We start from the raw sequence: 26,046 nt of genomic DNA on the forward strand, positions 1-26,046 counted from the left end.
AACGCTGCTGTTCTACTGCGGCAATGGCTGAAAACCACTAACGCTGGGCTGTCACAAAGTGATGATGTGGCGGACAACAGAAACCCTAATTTCTGCCAGAAACCCTAAAATTCTTGCAAACCCTAATTTTTGCCAAAAACCCTAAATTCCGGAAATCGCGGAGGCGGATTATTATATATATATATATATATTTTTTGGAAAATGATGAGCGACGCGAATTTTGCTTTTGCTTTTTTTTATAAAAAAAAGAGAAAAGACTCTCTGAGAGAGAGAGAGAACTGATGCTTTTGATTCTAAAAGCTTTTGGGGCTTTGCTTTTGGGCATCCCTTGTAACCTTTAAATTAGTGGTGAGGGCCTCACTTCTCAGAGCATCTGGGCGCAGAGTCTGAGAGTGAAACCCTAACCGCTCTCTTGTACTTTGATGATTGATTAATACAAAAAGAAATACCGAAAGGGGCGCGAGTCTTTGGGGCCAATATCTCTAGGCACGGAACTCCGCCGGGCCAGTGCAAATCTATTGTGATCTGTGAATTGTTTTGACGTGGTTATTTGGTGCTGTCGCGGTTGATTCTTGACTTGGAGTGTCCAAGTTTGTTACAGTGGTATCAGAGCATGACCGATTTCTCTTTTACGAAAAATCCGATCCCCGATTTTTTTTTTTCTGCGGCACCTATGGCTTCAGGCAATGATCAGTCGACTCCCTCTGCATCTGGAGATGCGGGCTGGGATCACAACGAAGATTCAGACAGAGAGTATGGCCCGCCTCGGCCTACTCAGGCGGAGCAAAGAGAGATGGAGCGTCGTCAATTGATTGGTGATGCAACAAAGATGATGCTCAATTTTGCCAAGGACCCGAAGATGGCAAAATATATGAACCAGACCTCTTTGAAAGAGGTACAGATGGAGTGGCAGAGAACCACAACACCACTCCCGAAACCCGCTCTCAAGAAACCTTCTGCCTCCAAGAAATATACGGAGAAGGAACTGGAGAACGTGGTTGATGCACGGATTGCTCATCTTTTCGACGTGCAAAAGAAAGGCAAAAAGCACGGCAAAAAGCAGAACAAAGGTACTAACTTCCCGGGATATTTGGGTCGTCAGTCGACATTCGACAAAGCAAAGAAACGGAAGAAGCGTGTTCGATTTGAAGGAGTACCCAGTTCTTCTTCTTCTTCTTCTGACAGTTCTTCTAGCTCCTCGGATTAGAGCGAAGAAGACAGAAAAAAGCAAAAAGCGAAGCAAGACACAAAGCTTCGGAACGGGCAAGAAAAAGGCAAAGAAGGCTACATCTCGCCCAGAGACTGACAGTTCTACTGAGGACGCGTCTACAGACAGCTCAGATTCCGATGACGGAAAGTTTGTCAATCAAATCATCATCATGCTTCACACAATCATGCAAATCCTGTGTGTCATGCTTGGGACAAGAAGAGACTGAGAGAGTCTCCTTTTCCCTATCCTGTTGAATCTGTGCCTGTATTCTAGAAAAGAGTCGCAACATCTCTTGCCTTATTTCTTTGTTCTCGCGATCAAACTTGGCTTGCATTTCTTTGTTCTCGCGATCAAATTTTGCTTCTCTTGCTTTGGCTACCAAACGTGCTTGCTCGCTCTCATGCGCTATGGCTGCCATTCCTTCTTTGTATTCACAATCTATGGCTGCCATGTCTTCTTCGTAGGCTTTTCTTTCTGCTTCTCTTTCTTGGTCCAACTCCTCCATAGGAGTTAGTGCAATCTTTGTCGTAGATGGGGAAGGGTCGGAAAAACCTCTTGGTGACGAAAATTCTTCTTCGCCTCTCTCATGCTCATCACCTCCAAGCGAAGTATCCATTCCGCTTCGAGTGATGACCATTCTGCAATCGTGGGTTCTTGTGGGTTCTTGGGGGTCTTGGGTTCTTAAGTCCACGAGGAACTTAGGTTCTTGCGGGTCGTGGGTTCTTAAGTTCACGAGGAACTTGGGTTCTTACGGTCTTGGGTTCTTAAGTTCACGAGGAACTTGGGTTCTTGAGGGTCTTGAGGCTCTTGGGGTCCTTGATTCGTGAGAATTTTGGGTTCTTGAGGATCTTGAGGTTTTCTTTCGCTTGCAAATCGCGTTTGAGAAGGATCTTCTCTTCACCCGAGTTCTACTCCTTTCTGCGGGCGCACCCCTTGGCGGCCTTGCGCTCACACCAAGGTTGCTTTTTCCCACCTCACGTCGATTGGCTGGCCGCTAAGTGCACGGTCCGCTCTCAATGAGTGAAAAGAGACACAAGGGGAGGTTGGACAAGCCCTTCTTTCTTGGGATTCCTGTCACTCTTCAACAAAACACGATTAGGAATCGCCACACCCAAGTAAACTTGGGTTTGTGTGATCGCAATGAGCAAAAAAAAATAAATCTTGTGGTTCTTTCCTTGAGTAATGCAGAACACTTCCAAAGCTCTGATACCAATGTTCGGTGCAGCGGAATGAATGTTGTATTTTCTCAAGATATCATCGATCCTACGAATCGGAAATCTGTTCTTGATGGTGATTTTGTTGAGAGCTCTATAATCGATGCACATTCTCCAAGATCCGTCTTTCTTCAAAACCAACAATACTGGAGAGCAATACGGTGAAGTACGAGGCTGGACAAGACCCTTTTCGAAGAGGTCTTTCACTTGGTTCATAATCTCTTTGTTCTGGGCTCGGCTCACACGGTAAGGTGGCCGGTTCGGTGGTGTGCTTCCAGGTATTAGATCAATGGTATGATCCTCAGGACGAGCGGGTGGTAACTCGCCTCGAAGGCCCTTTGAAAAGCAATCGGCATGAGTGTGGAGACAATCTTGGCGTTCTTTATCAAGTTCAGACATATTTGTCCTATTCTCATCATTCATCTCTCTCAAGAAGATTGAGTAAACAAACAGACTGGATTTCATTAATTTTGAAATGGCCGAAGCCGATACAATAGGGACAGACTCACCCTTAAGTTTTACATCAAGTACAAGGGTTTTGCCCTTCTTTGTGGTTAAAGTTACTTTTCTCGCCCGATAGTCGGCCACGGCATTGTTCTTGTGGTACCAGGGAATTCCCAAGAGGACATCACAACCTTCCAAAGGCATTATGTAGAAGTCCTCATGCCCCAAATATCCCTGACAATGCAACCGAAGTTTGCCAATGACAGGTGTAATGTCTACGTCCCTGTCGGGTGCCGCTAGAACTGCCTTTGCTAATGGTCCCATCCGATCGGGTGTGATCTCGAGCCGTGCCACCAATTTAGGTGAAATGAAGTTGGCCTTGGCTCCTCCATCAAAGAAAATCAGGGCTTCTTGGTCTTTCACTTTGCCCCAAGCTCGGCAAAATTCTGTACTCTCATCAATCGTGCTTGGGTCAGTACCCGTGCAATCTGGAACTAGCCCTGCTTTCATCTTCCCTTTTCGTCCACGTTCCTTAGCTGCTTTCGAACCCTCAGGCCTATCTTCATCCTTGTTGTTTTGTTCTTTCAGTGCCTTTTTAGGGCACTTCGCGGAGATATGCCCAATTTCCCCGCATCCAAAGCACTTCCCCTCTTTGATGTAGAGAGCTCTCTGTGAAAGAGTAAGCTTGGGTCGTGCATCCTTTTCTTTCTTTTCTGGGTTGCTCTTCTTCTTTCTACTTTCATTGTTTGAAGTCTGTTCGTTCGTTCCTTTGTGTCACGATTTCATCTGTGGGGTAGGTCAAACTGCCTGAGTGAATGGCAAACCCCCGTTTCGCATGACTCATCAATTCCTGAATAGAATTTGACTTTTGCTCTAAGCAGTGATCTCGGATCTCTGTAGGAAGTCCCAAGGTAAACCGCTCAATCTGTTCCTTGAATGAGATCTTCTAAAATGAAGAGGCTGGTAGAAAAGAGCTCCAGTATCTCTCGCAATATGCGTCCAATGAATTTCTCTTGGTCATCCGTAGATGGTTCCAAGCAGTTCGTATGTCACGTTTGTACTCCCGAGTCAACCAGCAAGAAATAAAAAGCCTTTTAAATTTCAGTCATTTAACTCGCGCTTTCTTGTTCAATAGAAGCGTGGACCACCAAGTTTGAGCATTTTCCCTGAAGTAAGAAGTAGCCCTCCGAATCTTGGAGTGCTTTGAGTAACGCCCTCTAGAGAAAGCTATGTCAAACAGCTATGTCAAACTGCTGTATGAAGGCCAAAGCCTTCGAAGCATCTCGAAATCGCGAAAACGTGTCAAATTTAATTGATTGTCCTCCTTTGAACTCTCGGACTTTCTTGCTTTTATCTTCCAGAAAGTCATACTGGTTGGCTTTGTAAAAATTCTTCTTCTTTGCATAGAATCTGCGGTCGTCAGAGTTCGAACTATTTGAAGACGAGTCCTCTGTAGAACTGTCCGACACTGGGCGAGATTTAGACTTCTTTGCCTTTTTCTTGCCCTTTTGCTTTTTGCTTCGCTTTTTGCCTTTTCTGTCTTCTTCGCTCGAATCAGAAGAGCTAGAAGAACTCGAAGAAGAAGAAGAACTAGGTAGTCCTTCAAACCGCACACGCTTCTTCTGCTTTCTTGCCGAGGCAAAAGTAGATTGACGACCCAAATAACCCGGGAAGTCAGTTCCTTTCTTCTACTTTTTGTCGTGCTTTTCTTCTTTGTTCTGCGCGCCAAAAAGCTGAGAAATCCGTGCATCAACCACCTCTTCTAATTCCTGCTCAGTAAACATCCTTGGAATAGGAGGTTTCTTGAGTACTGGTTTGGGGGGTAGTTCTGTGGTTTGCTGCCATTGTGCATACACCTCATCGAAGGAGGTTTGAGTCATAAATTTTGCAAATTTCGGGTCCTTCGCAAAATTTAACATCATCTTTCCTGCGTCGTCGATCAGTCGTCGACGCTCCATCTCTTCAAGCTCTGCCAGAGTAGGCCGAGGCGGGCCGTACTCCTCGCGTGAATCTTCTTTGTGATCTCCTCCCGCATCTCCAGATGAAGAGGGAGTCGTCTGATCTCTGTTTGAAGCCATAAGTGCCGCGTAAAAACGATCAGATTTCCTAGTAGAAGAAAAATCGGCTGCGCTCTGATACCACTGTAACAAACTTAGTCGAGAGTCTACCGCGACACCATAAGAATTCACTTCAAACAGTTCATAGTTCACAATTGATTCGACACTGGCCTGGCGGAGTTCCGTGCCTAGAGATATTGGCCCCAAAGACTGGCGCCCCTTTCGGTATTTCTTTTTGTATTAATTTGCAACTCAAAGTACAAGGGAGTGGTCGGGACTCACTCGCAGACTCTGCGTCCAGATGCTCTGAGAAGTGAGAGCCCAACAACTCTTATAAAGGTTTACAAGGGATGCTAAAAGCAGAGCCCAAAAGCTTCAAAATCAAAAGCCCTTTTGAAAATAAAACAAAAGAGGTCTCTCTCTCTCTCTCTCTCTCTCTCTCTCTCTCTCTCTCTCTCTCTCTCTGTGTGATTCTCTTGCGTAAATAAAGCAAGGCAAATTTGTGTAGAAAAATAGCCCTGCACTGCGTACCCCAAAAGCTGCTTTTCCGTACAGTTGCTGCCGCAAAAAACGCCGCAAAACGCGGGCATCTGTACAGCAGGCTACGTCAGCATTTCTGGCCTCCGTACAGTGCCTGCCACGTGCAAGCGGGACTGTCTGCCAGAAGGAGTGTGTGTGTGTGTGTGTACTGGGCAGCCAGCAGCCACGTCACCAGTTTGTGACAAACACTGTCTCTTTCCATCCCCCCCCTCCCCCCCTTCCCTTTCCGTTTTTTCCACTTCTGTTGTGCACTATAACAGAATGTGCAGGTGTGTGCTCTTCCTTTGGTCTATGTTTGATCATATTGCACATATGCGAAGTACTTTTGTCAAATGGGGCTGCATAATTCTATATGATTTAAAACTTTTGAGTTAAGACGAGAGTATTGTGAAACTTCAGCTTGTACATACAAAGTACCTTTTCCTTTCATTGTGGGAGATTGTGCTCTGTTTTGACTAAAGATTCATGGAGCATACGAAGCGTGTGTGCTAAGTATGTGTTGGTGCTTTTTTATTTGCAGGTATCGGGTTGCTATTCTAACGGAACTTCACAGGCTGAAATGGGGGAAAAGTATAGGGCAGCAGCCTTCGGTCTCAGCGCCGGTCGAGTTCTTGGTCTTGCATTTGCGACGACGAACTTCGAATTGGGTTCCAGTTGTAAGATTTTATTTTATGTTGTCAACTAGAAACAATGTGCAAAATGTCAAACACTGTTATCACTCGTTTTAATTGTCCCGGTAGTGTTACTTGTAATAATGTGCTTCTTGAATCAAACTGTCGTAGCAACTTAATAATCAGCCTGTTGTTTCTGTATTCTTTTCATTTTACTTGCTGATAGGGTGGTGGCATGCTTTGCCGATTTTTGAGAGCTGCTTTGGAATCCTCTTCGTCTCTTTTTCTTGAGGACATTAGGCCACCTTTTGCTTGTCTTCCAATCATTTTTAGCTTTTCCAATTATGTTGCAATGTCAGCTCTCGTCCATGCAAGGACTTGTAGCCCTGGCTGTCTGCATAATCAACCATGCCACCACCTCTGTACAACGTCAGTCATCAGGTTGTTACATACCTTTATCACCTCCATATAATGTACGGTCTGCACTGTCATCAGGCCCCCTTGTAAAAGAAGAGAATTGTTCACGCTTCCACCTATTGAATAAGGCGTATGAATAACACTAACACCATGCAATTATGATCAAAACAAGATAGTTTACAGACAGCATGTAAGACACATCTTGGTTCATTATTTCACATTAAATCCCTCACATTGATCCAACGTTTCACATATGACTTATTCGGATGTCACAACTAGTCATCACAGATTGGTATGACATTTCACATCAAACTCATGGAGTCTTTTCGAATGCACATTCAAACAAAGATAAGAGTGTTGCAAACATTCATCTCTCAAACTCATACAAACTTGGGAGTCCCTACAGGTCTTGTTGTCATAGACATTTGAGTCTTGTTGCACATTTCACGTGCTCATATATGCTTATCATAAAGAACACAGGAACATAGGATCAATTTCCGACACTTTAATCCAGTGATGGTTTGCACCAAGGTGAGATGTTCATTTGACACATCAATTCCGTGTTGGTTTGTATCAAGATAGTACTCGAACTGCGTGTTGACAGAACAATCCAGTGTTGGTTTTTGACAACGTTTGCATGGTTTCCGAGTATGTCCAACACATACCCTGCTCAACCATGCCTAAACGCTGTTAATGCAAGTACACCACTGTACATCGATCCAACATTAGTTTTTACTAGTGATACATGGTGCTATAGTATATCCAGCATATGTACTGTGCCAAATCATGCCTATATTGATACATCAATTCAATTTGGTTTTTATCAATCAAAAGTACTTTTCGTAATTTCTAAGAAAGCTAAAATTACATCTCGAGCAGACAGAGTTAGTGTTCTGAAAATTATCTTTGAATCAGGAGTCCTCTTTGTGCTTTACATCTAAAGTGGTAGTCTTTGGAATAGTGATCAATTTTTTTCATGAATCAAGAACTACAGTATTCTTGTAGAATCATGGTATCTACTAAAGAACATCTGAGTGCGGGTCTCACACTCGTTCAGGGATCTCTGACAGATCCGGTTTTCATGCTTACATCATTGGATATAGACTGGGCACTGAATAGATGGTTCTAGATATTGTCCATCAAAATGACTTCTCTGAGAGGGATGCAGTTTTTACTATGATCTGTAGCATCGCGTTATGGACCATGTGGAAGGCTCATTGTGCTCACATTCTGGCTTAGTCTTCCTGGACATCGACTATTTTGACAGCTTTGGATTGAGCTGCTGCATACTATTTGCAGCTAGTGGGATACTTCAACGCGCTCCGCCACAACAGATGTTGACGGATAGGCCTAAAACCGTGGAGTCCTGTTGTAGTGGCACTGTACGGACGTCCGCGTTTTGCGGAAGCTGAGGTCTGCGCTAGATGATGGATCTCAGTGCTTTTGAGGAACACCTCATCCTCTGCTGACAGTTCAGATAGTAAACGAACAAGAAGACCAAGGAGTTCAAGGATGGGGGTCAAGCAGTCAAGTTTGACACGTTTTCAGGCTACCAGGACACCCATCAAGCCCTTGAAGTCATACAACAGTCTGACGTCCCCTTCTCGCTTCTCGGAATGCTCCAAGGTACGAAGGGTGGCATCCTACTTGAAAGGAAATGCATAGACTTGGTGATCTACTCTGTTGTTGCACAAAGAAGCACCTAAGAAGTGGGTAATTGAAGAGAGTTTTCACTTCTACCTATTTGTCAGTGTCCTCGTTTTGGAGGATCACTTTGAAAAACCAGATTGAGCGGTTTTGCTGTGGATTGCCAAAAGAGACTCGATGGTGTGCATGCCGGCTCATAGACCTATGCTACGGGCACGCCAGTGTGCACCTCAACGGGGCAAGAGTCTTCCAAGGAAAAGAAAGAACCAAGGGAATCGGATGATAGGTTATCAGAAAATTCCGAAGAACGGAATTAGTTGATAGTTCATGTGAGAGTTCCAAAGAAGCAAAGGAATCGGTTGATGGTTCATCAGAGAATTCCGATGATTCAGATTGAGGTGCTAGTGGACAGGGGAGGCAAGCAAGGCTACCAACAGGTCATAGGGCACAAGAAAAGAATAGAAAGGTAAGCTAGGTCCACTGAATAATTTGGTCAAGGACACTTTTTGGCTCTCGATGCAAAGCGGACGGGAAAAGAGAACCTTGCAGATTCTCTTCGTTTGAGCTGTACCTTGATTATAAGTAGTGTCTATTCCGAAAGTTACCGATGAATTAGCAGGTTGAATATGGTGCGATGCGGACTGTACAAGAGATAAACCACTGCACTCCTTTCACATATTGCCTAGATTGAATATGGTGCGATGCGGACTGTACAAGAGATAAACCACTGCACTCCTTTCACATATTGCCTAGATTGAATAAAGTCACTAATTTCTCCTTGAGATTTTAGGAATATTGACTTTATGACATTATGTACATTCAAGTGCAAATTTCCTATATTGAACATGCTCTTTCATGTGTGTATTGTTAGAGTATGTGTTGGAAAGGTGAAATCTCTGCAACATTTTATCTGATGAATGATTTGAACTTAGTGCATCTAAACATCTGTTAGAGATGAGCAAGATTTGGATGTGATGGCTAAGTGAATGAGAATTGAATGCGATTCTAGTACTTCAAAAGGATGAAATGGATGCACAGGGATCTAGGTGCATACAGAGTTCTGGATGGGGTGAGATGGCTAGATTGAATGATTAAAACACGGTGTTCATAGTGAAATAAGTGTGTGATTTTGTAAACTGTATGCTTTGTGAATGTCCTGTCTTATGGGATTGTCAAGGGCATGGTTTGCTTGAAATGTGAAAAGAAAGGATATGAACGTGATCGTAACAAGATTTAGTAGATCAAGACATCCGTGAAAAGGATGTGATTGCTAAATGGTTACAATGATCATGATCTGTATCTGAGACCCTTGACAGAAATGTGATTTGATTAGTGACTGTTGTCTATGTAGAAGAACTGGATTTGTGGAAGTCTAGTGCATGGATACATACAATCAGTGTCTATGAAGAAAGTTTCTGTCCTTCGGTTGTTTTTGCAAGCATAATCGAGGGCAGTTACAATTATTTCAAGAGGGGGGTATGTCACAAATGGATGACGTGGCATGACCAACCTGAAGGACTAGTCGAGATGACAAGGGGTTAGAGTTTTCAAACTCTAACCTAGAACTTAGAAGAATTGAACCAAAAAGAGCAATCACCGAAAGGCGTAAACGGGTTAGTGTTTAAAAACTCTAACCCGACCAACTTATGGAGCATCAGTCGAGGGGCCTAAAATCCTAAAAAGACAGAATGCAAGGGTTGAGTCAGATTTCCGTGATTTGCTTTGACATGCTCATGAGGTATTGTAATGTGCAACGGAAATGAATGGTGGTGTAAGCTCAGGATGAGTGATCAGTGAGTGCTCAAGGTTCCTTTTACTTTAGAGGAAGGGAGAGGTTTCCTCAGAGAGAGAATGTGCAATGACCAAAACAAGAGAGTGGAATGGAATCTATGAGAGAGAGAGAGAGAGAGAGAGAGAGAGAGAGAGAGAGAGAGAGAGAGAGAGAGAGAGAGACCAGATGGGGTCCCAAACCCCCTCCAAGGGCCCCCCTCTCTATTGCTAGAGAGGTATTTGCTTTAGATTGCACAAAGGTCTGGTACAATGCTTCTAGATGCTGTGGTACTTGACGACGACGACAACGATGTCGACGACGACGGCGAAGATTGAGGGCTGAAAATGAAAAATGCTAGGGCTGATGCTGGCTGAAAACTGAGTGCTGTCCTAGGGCTGAATTCTGCAACTGTGCCGGCGACGACGATGGTGACGAGGAGGCTATGCAAAAACATTGATGGCTGAAATCTGAAAATGTGGGCTGAAATGTGATTGAAAATGGATCGCTGGCTGATCTACTGTGGTAGGAAAAATTGGCGAGGGTCTGGTACTGGGAAGTGGCGGTACGGCGAGGCTAAGGGCTGATCTGAAAACGCTGATCCTTTGAGCTGAAAAACGCATCCTTTGGGCTGGAAAACGCTGATCTCGATGGCTGAAAACGCTGATGCTTGGTGGCAAAAACGCTGGTCCTGCTGATGAGAAAACGTTGGAGAGCCTGCGGGTCTACTGGGCACTGTGCTCTATCTGTGTCTTCTGCTTTCTATTGGCGCCCCTGCCCTCCCTTTATAGGTGCAGATGGTTGGGTCGAGTAGCATCTTAAAAGACTCCACGATTTGGATTTAATTTAGTCACTCAATAATAAAATGACATAAGAGGTTGTTCACATGTCGTCGCATAAATGGGTTCGTACACTGGAAAATGCTCATTCTGGGTACTGAATATAATGCTAGTGATCATGGGTTGTGCAATCAGAGGGTATGCAACTACTCTAAGTGCTTGGACATGCACGGCCCGCGTACAGGCTCACAAGATTTCCAGAACTCTTCCTAGGCTACTTAAACCCTAGAAGTAGGAACAGCTTGTCCACATTCACATAGGGTTAGATGTGCACGTGACATCCCCCCCTTTTCAAGGTGAGGTATTGGTATCGAGTTGCATGGCTTCTTTGTTGTCTGCCAACAACTCAGGGTAATCTGTGAAAAATGCTTCATCAACCCACACTGCCTCGTGGGTTCCTCGATCTTTGAACTTCAAAAGGTGTTGTGCTTGCTTCTCTTGTCACGTGACACATCCAACCCTATGTGTTCGTGGACAAGCTACAACATGACCAGGTTCAGTTCAGTCAAGTTAGTCTAGAATAGGAAGTGATTTGGCACTTTCGTGAGTCTGTTCGCAGACCGTGCATGACCAGTCACTTAGTGTAGATGCATATCCTTTGGTTGCACACAACATGATCATAAGCATTCCCATCAGAATCCATAAGAATCAGTTAGGGGAATTTTCCAGTGCATTTAGCCTATTTTCCCTATTTTTGACATTTTTCACTTATTATTTTTAAGTGACTTTTGTTGGAAAGTAGGTAGGGCAAATTGAGTAAGTTTGTATATAAGCAAACCTAGACTAGCACTAATTGGCAGAAGAGGCAACAGGAGCCAAGCTCAGCAGGCAACTTCTCAAGCAAGAGCGTTGTGGACTTTACCTCCAAGCAAGACCACCTCCCTCCCTAGCGTTTTCTCATCAAGGAGATTATCGCCAGAAACAAGCAGCATCCCCTTGCGTTTTCACTCAGCATCATCGCGATCCCCTGACCCAATGTTTTTGACAGGTGTAAGCATTGCGTTTTTCAGCAGATACCACCTCAGCCTGCAGCGTTTTTCAGTAATGAAGTACTTGCAGATTCAGCCCTAAAGGAATAGCAGATTCAGCCCGGAAAGACCATCAATTTTCATCCTAAGGAAACCTGAGTTTTCGGCCCTAAACTTGCAGATTTTCAGCGACAAAGACCCACAGAAACAGCCCCCCAAATCAGCGTTTGGGACTAGTCGCAGATTTCAGCCCATAGCGTTTTTGGACAGCAGTAGAAAGATTGCAGATTTCAGCCCTTAGGTCGGCCTCGTCAACCCTGTCGTCATCGTCGACATAGCCTAGACTTGCATCAGTCCCATGCATTCCATTTGTACCAGATTGTGCAATCATAAGTAGACCACTCTTGCCGATGAGTGGGGCCTTCGGAGGAGAGTTTTACAACGTCTTTGGTATCGTATCTCTCTTCTCTCTCTATCTCTCAGTCTCATACACTTGCACGCACAGTGTCCATTCACTTTGTTTGTGATCATTGCACTCTCTCATTAAGAACGGATTCTCACAGAGATCATTTGGCATTGTTTTGGGTCTTTTGCTCATGGTAGCCATGGAGGGACTGCTCGCCCCCTCTTCACCATACCTTGCGTTTGTGTCTACTGTCTCTCTCCTCTCCTCTCTCACGCTTCTGCACACGCGCACTCTCACATGGTATCAGTCGCCAGGGCACATGGTATCAGTAGCTTAGGCTTTCCATGGCGTGGGACAACGCATCTCCGCATTAGGTTCTCCTCCCAAGATCAACATAATTAGCGTTTTCATGCAAAATTTGCCAGCGTTTTGTAAACCAGGCTCGCGATGAGATCTGCGTTTTGCGTCGCAAAGGATCCCTCTCTACCTGCGTTTTTGCAGATCAGGTCAGCGTTTTTGCATCAGGCTGCTAGCGCTTCACTTCTGGGATCATTTCATCACCCGAAACCTCCTCTGCTCCATCTGCGTTTTTCAGCCAGATCTGCGTTTTTGGGTTTTCAGCCCATTTCGGCGGTTTTATTGGTCACTATGTGTTGTTGACACCTTCCACAAGTTGCTAGGCACCTAGGGTACCTATCAAGCCTTTGTTTTTTTAGCAAACAGAAGGTTTTTAACGCCAACAAGTGCATCAAAAGTGGATTGCAAATTGATCTGCGTTTTTGCAGCAGGAGGGCAACGCTCAGATTCTGAACCCTGGATCTCGCCACCACCTACCTGGCTTTTCATTTGGTGCATTGTCGGCGATTATCCTGTCCATGTTCATCAGATTTCAGCCATTACCCCTTGCTGTTTTTGTAAGGTGCAGCGGAATGAATGTTGTTCTTTCTCAAGATGAGTGCTCTGTGTTGTGCTCAAGGTTCCTTTTTGTTCTTATGGAAGGGAGAGCCTTCCGTTCTTAATGCGAGAATGCAATGGATACAAACAAAGTGAATGGACATTGTGCGTGAAAGTGTATGAGACTAAGACATAGAGAGAGAAGAGAATACGACACCAGAGACGACGTAAAACCCTCCTCCGAAGGCCCCACTCTCGCCACTCTCGTTGGCGAGAGTGGTCTAATATTGATTGCACAAACTGGTACAAAGTGGATGTATGTGTCTGATGCAAGTCTAGGCTAGGTCGATGTCGACGACGGGGATGACGAGACCGACGCTATGGCTGAAAACTGATGTACTCTCTTTGCTGTCCAAAAACGCCAATGGCTGAAATCTGCTGCTGCCAAAAACTCAAGAAAAAATGCTGGTTTGCTGGTCTTTAATTACTGAAATTCTGCTGCTGTGACGATGCTGAAAATGCAAGGGAAAGGGGACGACAATGCCCTGCTGAAAAACGCCAGGGCATGGGATTTGTGGCGAGGATTGCTTGGATGAAAAACGCCAATGGCTGAGAGGTCTTGGCGATGAGGCTATGGCTGAAAACGCTAGGTACTGGGGTCTCATGGCGATGAAGTCTTGTTGATGAAAAACGCTAAGGCTGGGGTGTCTTGCTTGGAGGGAAAAGTTAAAACGCCACCAAGGGGGGGGGGATCTTGCTGAGAGAGAGAGAGGGGGAACTTGCTGCCTGCGGCCTGTGTTCTCCTTGCTCTTCTGCCAATTAGTGCTAGCCTAGGTTTGCTCATATACAAACTTACTCAATTTGCCCTACCTACTTTCCAACAAAAGTCACTTAAATTAATAAGTGAAAAATGTCAAAAATAGGGAAAATAGGTTAAATGCACTGAAAAATTCTCCTGAAGGATTCTGATGGACTTGATGGGAATGCTTAGGATCATGCTGTGTGCAACCAGAGGATATGCATCTACACTAAGTGCTTGGGCATGCACGATTTGCGAACAGACTCACAAAAGTGTTGGAATTAGGGTTGCAGAGAAACGCACACAGCTTGGAGAAGACGAAGGAAGCTCAAGGCACACAATAGAGAGTGTGTAACTTAGTAAAATCCACCCAATGGAAAGATAGATAGCCCTAGAATGATGGGCGTATATACAATGCTTGTAGGAAAAAACCTCCTAAAGAGGGAAAAAATGCCCCGGCGGTCCTAGTGTGTTCACACACATCACTACCACATGTATATGGTAACAAATCCCCCCTGGAGTGATGCGGTGAACGAGAGCTGGCACATGAGTAAAGGGAAGTGCCATGCCCTAAGGACATGATCAATCCACAAAGGGGAGTAAGCCCAAAGCTTTTGCGGAAAGCTTCAAGCTTCTTACGAGACAATGCCTTTGTGAAAAGATCTGCAAGGTTGTCATGTGTTGGCACATAAGCCAAGCTGATCTCTCCTGCTGAGAGCCTCTCCCTGACATAGTTGTAATGCACCTCAATGTGCTTTGTGCGAGCATGAAAAACTGGGTTGCTCGCAACTGCCAATGCGCTCTGACTGTCAGTGTAGATAGTGTTGGCAGTGTCCTGTCCAACACCCAAATTAGCCATAAGGCGTCTGAGCCATACACACTCAACTGTAGCTGTGAAGACTCCTCTATACTCAACCTCACAACTCGAAGTGGCCACAGTAGGTTGCTTCTTGCTCAACCATGATATACATGAACTGCCAAGCATGAAACAAAAACCACTTGGTGGACACTCGCGTGTCAAAACAACCAGCCCAATGTGAGTCCGAAAAAGCATGTAAGTCTGGCGTCAATGATCCCCCCTTGAGATAAAACAAGCCAAGATGTAAAGTACCACTAATGTAGCGGAAAATTCTCGTGACAGCGTGCCAATGCTTAGACCTTGGGCTATGCATAAATTTGCTGACTTGTGAGACTACAAACTGAATATCCGGCCTCGTGTTGCATACATAAATGAGGCAGCCAACAGCAATTTGGTAAAGAGTGACATCAACAGGATCGCCAGCATCATGTAGACTCAACTTTAAACGTGTTTCCATGGAAGTGGCAATAGGTTTGCAATCCTCAAGTCCAAACTTACATAGCAATGTCTCTATGTAACTTTTCTGACACAAGGCAATACCACCATCACACTGCTTAAACTGTATACCCAAGTAATGATGCAATAGCCCCAAATCTTTCATCTTGAAAGTAGCATTCAAATCAGCCTTAAATTCAGCAATATGTCTCTCATTTGGTCCAGTGATCAGCAAATCATCGACATAAAGAACCACAATGAGAAGTACATCACCCTCACGCTTTACATACAATGTGCTTTCCGTTGGACTGTTACGAAAGCCTCGTTTGACCAAATGAGTGTCAGTTTTCTCATACCAAGCACGAGGAGATTGCTTCAACCCATACAAAGCCTTCTTACATCTGCACACTTTGTCCTCTTGTCCTTTTATGACAAAACGGCGAGGCTGCGTTACATAAACTTCCTCAAATATGTCACCATTCAAGAAAGCAGTAACAATGTCCGATTGATGTACATCCCAACCAAAATGAGCTGCCAATGCACATAGAAAACGCACAGTAGTCATACGACAAATGGGAGTAAAAGTCTGCTCATAATCTATGCCTTTTTGCTGTGCATAACCCTTTGCAACAAGTCGAGCCTTATGGCGATCGATCTCACCATCTGGCTTGCGTTTCAACTTGTAAACCCACTTCGTACCAATGGCCTTTTTGCTAGGAGGCAAATCACATAAAGTCCACGTGTCATTTTCTTTAAGTGCATCATATTCTGATTGCATGGCAGCCATCCAATTTTCTGAATTCTGTGCTTCATCAAAAGACAGGCTCCTCAACATCATGTAAGCTAGACACAGCCAAAGCATAACAATCTGATGCATAAGATGCATGGCGAGAGCCTGAATGAGTACGACTAGACAAAGGTGCATCCAATTTAGTGTCACGCAAAGTGTGCACCAGCCATTTTGGCATACCTCTAGCTTGCTCAATTTTCAGCCCTTTCCTCATCAAGTACATCATGTACATCTGCCTCACTAATAGGCTGATCTGTAACATTTTCAGAAACCCCCATAGGCTATACATTTGCCTCATTGGAACTTACATTCGTATTTCCACCACTGAAAAGAGGCAATAAAGTGTCATAAATGTCCTATGAGCCTACATTACTGTCCCTAGTACATGACAGCAAGGGTTGAACAAAATCTTCCACAAACACTACATCCCGTGAAACCAGGATACGTTTTGTTTGCGGATGATATAACCTGTAACCTTTGCTTTCAGCACTATAACCAACAAAAATACATTTGACAGCCTTATCATCCAATTTTCTGCGCTGTGTTTGTGGCACCAAAGCATATGCCAAACAGCCAAAAACACGCATGTGCTCAATAGAAGGCTTTCTATCATGCCATGCTTCATATGGAGTAATAGACTGCAAAGCTTTCGTAGGATACCTGTTTAGTACATAAGTGGCACACATGATGGCCTCAGAATGCGGCAAAGCTTGACTTTTGACACCACCATCTTGGGTGGAGAGACACTAACGACTTGACCTCGACACGTTAGATCGCTTGCTTACATAGGAGCATCTACATGGACTGAGGGAGAGGATCTTGGATCTAGGATCTTGGATCTCTTCTTGGACAGGTTCATTGCTTGGATCTACAGACTGGAGTGGGAATTCAGTGCTTTGGACTCTCTTGGAGAGTTTACCCGTGAGATGCGGGAGATCAGGCATCATCACGTGACTACATCCGGAGTCACCCAGAGCTTGGCGTGGATGGTAGTGCAGTTGCTCTTCTACACTCCTGATCATTTGGATTGCTACCTTCATAGTTGCTTACACTCACCCTCGGTTACCTTATAGCAGACTCATCCCTCGACCTGGGCAGTAGGCCACTCCTAGCTCATTCACATCGAGAACCACACCGAGTAGCGATTTGGTGGCTATTGGTGCGGATTCTGTTTTGGTTGACACCGGAGGATTGGAGGCAGGAGATACAGGCAAGACAGCGCAAACAGATTGGTCTGGCCTTTCCTCTTCTCAGAGACCTTCACAACGTAGACTGCTCAGTCTGGCTTCCCTTCATACAGGATGATTATAGTGCAGACAGCTTGGTCTGACCACACCTCTTCTCAGAGGATCTTCACAGTGCAGGCTACTCAGTCTGGCTTTCCTTAATTCGGAGGAGTTTATGGCGTTGCAACTTACGATAGCTTCTACAGTACACACTGCTTAGTCTGGCTTTCCTTAATTCGGAAGAGTTTATGGCGCAGATTGCTACATATGGCCTTCTTGGAGTTTTACACAACTTAGCCACCTGGCCACACTGGGTTGCAGGTTCATGCATTGAGAGGCTTCCGTGCATTCTCATGACGGTTCCTGGGCTTCTCCATTTTCTCGAGACGGTTTGACTACAGACACAACAGATCCTATTTGCAGGAATCGCAGGAGACATCTTCATCAGTTGCCTCACATCTTCGGCTTTACGCGGTTTGTTCAGCATCAGGTGCTGAGAGGGGGTGTTAGCCTTACACCACTCTGCTGCTTCACAGGTCTAGGACATACTTGTACGGCTAGTATGTCTCTGGGCTGGCCACCCATAGTCTAGGTTGTACGTGGTCCGGCCGCCCGAGTTTGGGACCGGCCGCCCACTTTTGTCCGGGCGTCGACATATATTTCCATATATCATTTTCTTGTTGGGTTGTGGGGGATTTTCCGGCATTGCCCTACCTCCCCTTGGGCACCTATTTATGGCAGTGTACAGGGAACGGGGGGAACACGGCCCAAACGTTCCGAAACGGCGTTTCGGAGGAGTCCCGTTCCCGAAATGGAGATGGGAATGGAACGCCATTCCGGAACGGGGTGTAATCGGAACGGTGTTCCGGAATGGGGGGAACGAGGCGGAACAACGAAACGCGGGGCAGAACGGGCAAAAAGTAGGCATTTGGGGAAAAAAAAGTCGGCTTTTGGGGGCAGATTTGGGGCTGTTCGGGGAACATATTTGGTGTAGTTTGAGGGCAGGTTAGGGGGCAGATTTGGGAGCAGTTTTGGGGTTGTTTAGGACTAAGCTGAATGGAGGTAATTCAAGCCTTACTTTAGGTGGACCGTTCCGGCCTTGTTCCCGTTCCGCCCCCCCTCCTCCTCCCCGTTCCGGTACCGTTCCGGACCCTCCCATTCCCGTTCCCCGTTCCTGGTCCGGGTAACTATGATTTATGGGGCCAGGGGGGTACCCACTTCCATATCTCATCAGAGATCATCTGGCATTGTATTGGGTCTTCTGCTCATGGTAGTCATGGGGGGCTGATTGTCCCCTCTTCACCATACCTTGCGTTTGTGTCTACTATCTCTCGCCTCTCCTCTCTCACGCTTTCGCACACGCGCACTCTCACAAAGATTGTGCACGATGTCGGAAGCTTCTTGGGATTGTGCTCATACTATAGAAGGTTTATCAAGATTTTTGCAGAGATAGCTTCACCTCTTCAGGCTTTGTAAAAGAAAGAGGTCACTTTCAGATGGACCCAAAAAGAGATATCAGCTTTCAGTCTCTTAAAGGAAAAGTTGACTTCAGATCCCATGATTGTTTTACCAGATCTCAAGAAGTCATTTGTGGTCCAGTGTGACGTGTGTGGCAATAGCATCGGAGCAGTGCTAATGCAAGATGGTCGGGTAGTAGCTTACGAGAGCAGATTCTTGCAAGGGCCAGAAAACACAATGCAAATCTATAGGAAAGAGCTGCTGGTCGTCAGTCATGCGCTCTCTAGCTGGAAGCACTACCTGTTAGGTGCTGATTTTGTTGTCCAGACAGATCATCAGACCTTGCGATACTTCTTGACACAGTCAAAGTTATCCGAAAAGCATATGCTATGGGCAAACATTCTTGCTATGTTCCACTTCCAGATTATGCATGTGGAAGGCAAGAAGAATGTTGTGGTTGATGCGTTATCAAGAAAGCCACAAATTTCAGCTATGTCAATTCCTTGTCATCACGAGCTTGATGACATGAAGGAACATTATGCTACTGATGAGGATTTTGCAAGGATCTTTGAACAGTTGCAAGATGGGCAACACCATGAGTACTACCTCCTCAAGGATGGTTTTATGATGATGCATGGTAGACTATGTGTAAGGTGCAGCGGAATGAATGTTTGAACTTTGCTCAAGATGAGTGCTCCGAATTGTGCTCAAGGTTCCTTTTATTCTTATGAAAGGGAGAGCCTTCCGTTCTTAATGAGAGAGTGCAATGGACACAAACAAAGTGAATGGACACAGTGAATGGAAGCGCATGAGACTGAGAGATAGAGAAGAGAATACGACACTAGAGATGTTGTAAAACCCTCCTCCGAAGGCCCCACTCTCTATGGCGAGAGCGGTCTACTTATGATTGCACAAATCTCTACAATGCTTGGACTTGCCGACGATGTCGACGACGATGAGGACGACGACGACGAGACGGGCTGAAATCTGAAAATGCTAATGGCTGAAATCTGCAAGTCTCTATTTGCTGAATTCTGACTCTATGTTGGTGACGATGTCGATGGCGACGATGCGACGACAACGCGCTGAAAACGCAGATGCTGAAATCTGTGTTTTCCCGGTTGAATTTGCAAACTTCGCGGGATCTGATCGTGCGGCGAGGATCTGCTGCAGGAAGGTGAGATCTGCGAGGTTCGGGACTTGATCTGCGGTGTCTAAGGGCTGAAAACTGAAAACACTGGTGGTTTTTGATGTTCCGTCCCGATGATCTGCAAAAACGCTGAGGTTGTGATGCAAACCAAAAACACTAGGGCTGAAATTGTCTTCTGTTGTCGCCGGATGTCGTGCAAATGCAAAACGCTAGGCTGATCTGCTGTGTCTTGACGACGTTGGGGCTGATCTGCTGTGCACAAATCGCCAAGGCTGATCTGATGCAAAAACGTTAGGCCTTCTGTGGAGAAAACGCCAGAGGAGTCGCGGGGGTTGGTCTTGCTGAGAAGCTGCCTCTTCTGCCAATTAGTGCTAATCTAGGTATGCTTATATATTATCTTAGCAAAATTGCCCTACCTACTTTCCAACAAAAGTCACTTAAAAATAATAAGTGAAAAATGTCAAAAATAGGGAAAATAGGCTAAATGCACTAGAAAATTCCCCTGAAGGATTTTGATGGATTCTGATGGGAATGCTTATGATCATGTTGTGTGCAACTAGAGGATATGCATCTACACTAAGTGTCTGGACATGCACGGTCTACGAACAAACTCACAAAAGTGCCAGATCACTTCTAAATCTAGACTGATTGGACTAACTGAACCCTTGTCGTGCTGTAGCTTGTCCACGGACACATAGGGTTGGATGTGTCACGTGACACTATGTATCACTAGGCCATTGCAACATAACGTTATGATAGAAAGCCATGTCCCCATATATGCAGGGCATCGTGGTATTGATGCGACAATCAAAGCGGTCGAGACATTCTCAGGCAAAAGGCACCAGGGTTATTACAGCCACTGCCAATTCAGGATAAGCCATGGCGAAGCATTGCCATGGATTTTATCTTTGATCTTCCAAGAACGCCGATAGGGAATGATGGTATATGGACCATTATTTGCAGGTTCAGCAAACAGGCACATTTCATTCCCGTCAGGAAGAAGATAAAATCTGACTACATGGCACGATTATTCATGTACAATGTGTTTAAGTACCATGGTATGCCACAATCGATTGTTAGTGATCGTGATCCTTGTATGACGAGCTTGTTTTGGAGAGGCTTGTTTGAAAACATGGGCACTGCACTCAAGTTCTCTTCTTCGTTTCATCCACAAACTGATGGACAGTCAGAGGAGGCTAATACTATATCTTGGATCTATTGAAATGTTATGTGGCAGATAATAAGGGCAAGTGGGAACAATATTTGCCCGTACAACAATACGGTGCACTCTACCACAGGCAAGGCACCTTTTGAGATTGTTGAAGGTGGCAAGAACGTTCCTCCCATTTTTAATACAAAGGACAAGATCTTTGAGGCAGATCGATATGTTGAGAACATGGATGAAATGTATAAGAAGATTAAGCTTACCTTGGAGAAGACTCAAGCAAAGTAGAAAAGGGTTGTTGATCGTCACGTGAATTACTGTTTTCACCTCGTGATTGGGTACTTTTATGGTTTGAAAAGGCAAGGTTAAAGAAGATGAAGGGCAAGGAAAGGTTGTTTCTGAAGCTCAGCGAGCGTTACTATGGGCGCTTGATAAGATCAACAATGTTGCTTATAGGCTAAAATTGCTTGACACTTGGAAGATTCATAATGCGTTTCACGTGAGTCTTCTAAGACCCTTTGTGGGTGATGTGCCAGAAGATATGCTAGATGAGGATCAGCCAAAAGTTGAGGAACTTGATGAAATTTTGGTTCCTGAGCAGATTTTGGCATAAGGAAAGAAAATTAATGGGACAAGTTGTAAGACGGTATTTGGTGAAGTTCAAGAACTATTCACCTATGGATGCAAAGTGGATGGAAGAGCATGAACTGTCAGAGTCACCAAATGTATTACAGCTTTACGTTGAGGCCTTTGGGTTACAGCCTACGTATGCCCCAACCCAAGGTGTACAAAGGAGGGGTAATGATGGAGCTAGCACATCAAATGTACATACGGATTTAGTGCAATAGAAGGGTGCATCGCTCTTCAAGTGTTAAACGTATTATGCTCACTTCTATCATAGATGGACATGACAAAAGTATGAATGTCTCATTAAGTCATTTGTATCTATGTGTTATGACCTTTCTTGCGGGTACATGCGATGATAAAAGTGTGCTAACAACACAAGATCATCAATGGCATGTATATATGGCATGCAATCGAGGACGTTTGTGATTTCAAGAGGGGGGTATATCACAAGGACGTGGCAACTGCTAACCTTAGTTGTTGGTTTCTTTCTCGTGATTTTTATTTAATTTTTGGGGCCCTCTTTTTGAAGTCACAAATGGCCGGACATTATGTGGCCAGTGTGAAACGGCCGATGGTAGAGAGTTTCACCCGCAGACGGGAAGGCCTTGTCGCCACGAGTTGGTCGGGCCGGCCGGCACTAGAATCCGAGCAGTAAAAGGGTGTCTATGCTCAATTCAAAGTCATTTAGGCCCCCTCGCTACACTTATAAGTGGGTGGGTACTAGGAAATTAACTCAAAAGAGGCTAAGTGGACACATGGCGGCTCCAGATGCATTTGCCAGAAGCATCAACAAGAGGGGGCACCCAAATTGAGAGAGGAGGTTGATATCTTCCTCAGTGTGACTTACAGTGAGTGTGTGAGTAGTTGGTGTAGGTGTTGAAGCTTTAATGGAAAGCTTGCCTTCTCCCTTGCATTGCGATGATTCTGCTCTCGTGCATCTCTCTCTCCTTTTGAATACAGCATCGTGATGCCCCGATCGAGGGCTACTCATTTGTATGTACATTTATGTGGGTTTATGCACGTATGCCTAGGCAAGACTAGGTACTGAATTAGCTAATTGCTAATCCCCCACAGGTACAGGTGAATTCGGAGAGATTTATCGTGAGAAATCTCATCCGATTCAGAGGGCAAGTAGCCCAACAGGTGTGGGAGTACCGAGGGCTCACTATGGATGCGTTCGGCTCGCGAAACGGAGCCCAAAACAGGAAATTACAGCCTGCTTTGTAAATTTGCAGGTTTAGGGTTTTGACCCTAACAGATCCCTAATACCCCCAGGAGGTCTTGGGAAGCGAGGGGATCGTTAAATAGGTCATTTGGCGCATTTTCGGGGCAGAAAACAGAGAATTCAGCATGCTGTAGATTCTGGCCAGGTTTTGTAAAGTGTTCGTATGCATCGGGAAAGTCATTCAGTGTGTGGGGATTTCATATGTCAAGCCTCCTAGTACGGTTATGTTGCCGAAATCAGGCCAGGACAGGTCATTTTCAGCCCGGATTATGCGGGATAGCTCGTAGGAAATCGCAGGTTTTGTTCCCTTTTTGATAACAATAAAGAAATACCGAAAGGGGCGCTAGTCTTTGGGGCCAACAGGTTGTCGGCGTATGCTTGGAGCGCTCTAGCTTCCAAGCCGTGTGTGTTCGAAGTGTTAATTCCGGTTACAAATTTTAATTTGCAAAGTTTCTCTGTGTCCTAAAGTCTAAAGTAAAGTTTTTGGTGAAAGCCAAAGTCTACCGCCCTACGGGCCGGTTTCAGATACCATGTCAAAGGTGCAACGGAAAAGGTGAATGGAATAGCGATCAAAGTTTGTACTGCGAGAAAACCTCATCTCGAACACGGGCAGCCGGCTCTTAGATCTACTATGATAGAAGTTCACAGAATTAGTCTCCAAACCAGGGCAGCGCACCGCACGAGCCTAGAGCAGCGCACTACCTACAAAACCTATAAGAGGGTGAGCAAAGAGGGGCTAGAGAGGCGGGAGAGGGATCACAGATGGTAGAGAGGAAACGCTTCAAAGAGAGAGGAGAGTCTGATGTGAAAACTCTAGAGAAAGGTAGAGAGAGAAAAAGCTCGAGACTCAAAACACTGGCAATCTCTAATATTGGAATGAGATAATGCAAGGGGGCAAGGGTTCTTTAAGGGACTCCTCACAACTTGCTTGACTCACATACTCACACCCCACGATCCAATAAATTTGGACCGCCCAAAAATAAATGCCCCATTATACAAAAAGACAATAAATTGGGCAAGGGACCAAATTTGGTCCCCAGTCAGACACACTTTGGGAAAACTGCAGAAATAAGAGGCTAACCTCGGGCAACCCTAGGAACAGGAGTCCTGCCTCATGCCAACCTAGCAGGTGGGCACATAAATGGATCATATGGCAGGAAAAGATACGTCCATCTCAAATATGGAAGCACATAGCCACAAAAACAGCCTAAACTGCTCTCGGGAGATACTGGTAACTAGAGCCACCACCGGATAGAAGATGAAACCTAACTGACCTTGCCCCAAATGGCAAGGGTTAAGCAGCTATGACTAGCTTGGAAAGGCTTCTACTAAGTTGTTTTTGGGTAAATATTAGGTTTTATCATTCTTTGGAATACTAGATTGATATTTGACATTGTCACGTGACACATCCCAACCCTATGTGTCTGTGGAAAAGCTACACCACAGCAGGGTTCAGTCAGATCAGTCAAGTCTAGATTAGCAATGATCTGGCACTTTTGTGAGTCTATTCGTAGACCGTGCATGCCCAGTCACTTAGCATAGATGCATATCCTCCGGTTGCACACATCATGATCATCGGAATTCCCATCAGAATCCATTCGCATCAGTTAGGGGAATTTTCCAGTGCATTTAGCCTATTTTCCTATTTATTGGGATTTTCACTTATTATTTTTAAGTGACTTTCCTACAAAAGTAGGTAGGGCAATTTTGCTAAGTTAATATATAAGCAAACCCAAGTCAGCACTTTCTGGTAGAAGAGGCAGCAGGCAACAGGCAACTTCTCAGCAAGACCAACCCCCGCGACTACTCTGGCGTTTTCTCCACAGAAGACCTAGTGTTTTTGCATCGGATCAGCCCTGGCGTTTTGTGCACAGCAGATCAGCCCCGGCGTCATCACGACATAGCAGATCAGCCTAGCGTTTTTGCATTTGCAGAACCCTGGCGACAGAAGGACCAATTTCAGCCCCTGGCGTTTTTGGATTTCAGCAGCAAATTAAGACCGGCATTATTCACCTAAAGTGTAGCAGATTCAGGCCGTAAAGACCATCAGTTTTCAGCCCTAAGAAACCTCATTTTTCAGCCAAGAAAACGCAGCCAAAACAGTCATTTTCAGCCACCGAAACAGTCCCGAAAATCAGCGATTAGAAGATCTCAGATTTCAGCCATCGTCGTCGTCGTCGTCATCATCGGCATAGACCAAGTTGCATAGTCCGTTGCATACGCATTGTACACCTTTGTGCAATCAAAGAATAGACCACTCTCGCCGACGAGAGTGGGGCCTTCGAAGGAGGGTTTTACAACCTCTCGGGTGTCGTATCTCTTCTCTCTCCTTCTCTCAGTCTCATTCACTTGCACGCACAATATCCACTCACTTTGTTCGTGACCACAACACTCCATAAGACGGAAAGCTCTCTCTTTCCCTAAGGAACTAAAAGGAACCTTGAGCAATAAATATCACTAATCTTGAGAAAATACAACATTCATTCCGTTGCACCTAACATTGGTATCAGAGCTTTGGAAGTGTTCTGCATTACTCAAGGAAAGAACCACAAGAATTTTTTTGGCTTGTTGCGATCGCACGAACCCAAGTTTACTTGGGCGTGGCGATTCCTAATCGTGTTTTGTTGAAGAGCGACAGGAATCCCAAGAAAGAAGGGCTTGTCCAACCTCCCCTTGTGTCTCTTTTCACTCATTGAGAGCGGACCGTGCACTTAGCGGCCGGCCAATCGACGTGAGGTGGGAAAAAGCAACCTTGGTGTGAGCGCAAGGCCGCCAAGGGGTGCGCCCGCAGAAAGGAGTAGAACTTGGGTGAAGAGAAGATCCTTCTCCAACGCGATTTGCAAGCGAAAGAACACCTCAAGAACCTCAAGAACCCAAGATTCTCACGAATCAAGGACCTCAAGGACCTCAAGAACCAAGACCCTCAAGAACCCAAGTTCCTCGTGAACTTAAGAACCCAAGACCCCAAGAACCCACAAGAACCCACGATTGCAGAATGGTCATCACTCGAAGCGGAATGGATACTTCGCTTGGAAGTGATGAGCATGAGAGAGGCGAAGAAGAATTTTCCCCACCAGGAGGTTTTTCTGACCCTTCCCCATCTACGACAACGATTGCACTAACTCTTATGGAGGCTTTCGACAAGAGGATGATTGACAAGAAGTTAGCAGACAAAGCAAGAAATGCCGCACGAAAAGCAGAAATAGAGCGTGACTATGAAGAAAAGATGGCAGCCATAGAGCGTCAGTCCCAAGAAAGAATGGCAGCCATAGCGCGTAAGAGCGAGCAAGCACGCTT

The 26,046-nt window shown here is 45.2% G+C and overlaps 1 protein-coding gene across 1 annotated transcript in view; it reads left to right on the plus strand.

Annotated features, from left to right (window-relative positions):
- GRV2 (DNAJ heat shock N-terminal domain-containing protein) overlaps window positions 1–26,046 on the plus strand; it is a 72,669-nt gene that overhangs the window by 10,068 nt on the left and 36,555 nt on the right. Inside the window, exon 2 of the mRNA XM_086503232.1 lies at window positions 5,986–6,121. Coding sequence (XP_086359358.1) covers window positions 5,986–6,121 — 136 coding nt within the window. The remainder of the gene's footprint in view (window positions 1–5,985; window positions 6,122–26,046) is intronic.

This window comes from Adiantum capillus-veneris, chromosome 27, assembly GCF_014529385.1.
Source record: "Adiantum capillus-veneris isolate H3 chromosome 27, ASM1452938v2, whole genome shotgun sequence".
Lineage (NCBI taxonomy): Eukaryota > Viridiplantae > Streptophyta > Polypodiopsida > Polypodiales > Pteridaceae > Adiantum > Adiantum capillus-veneris.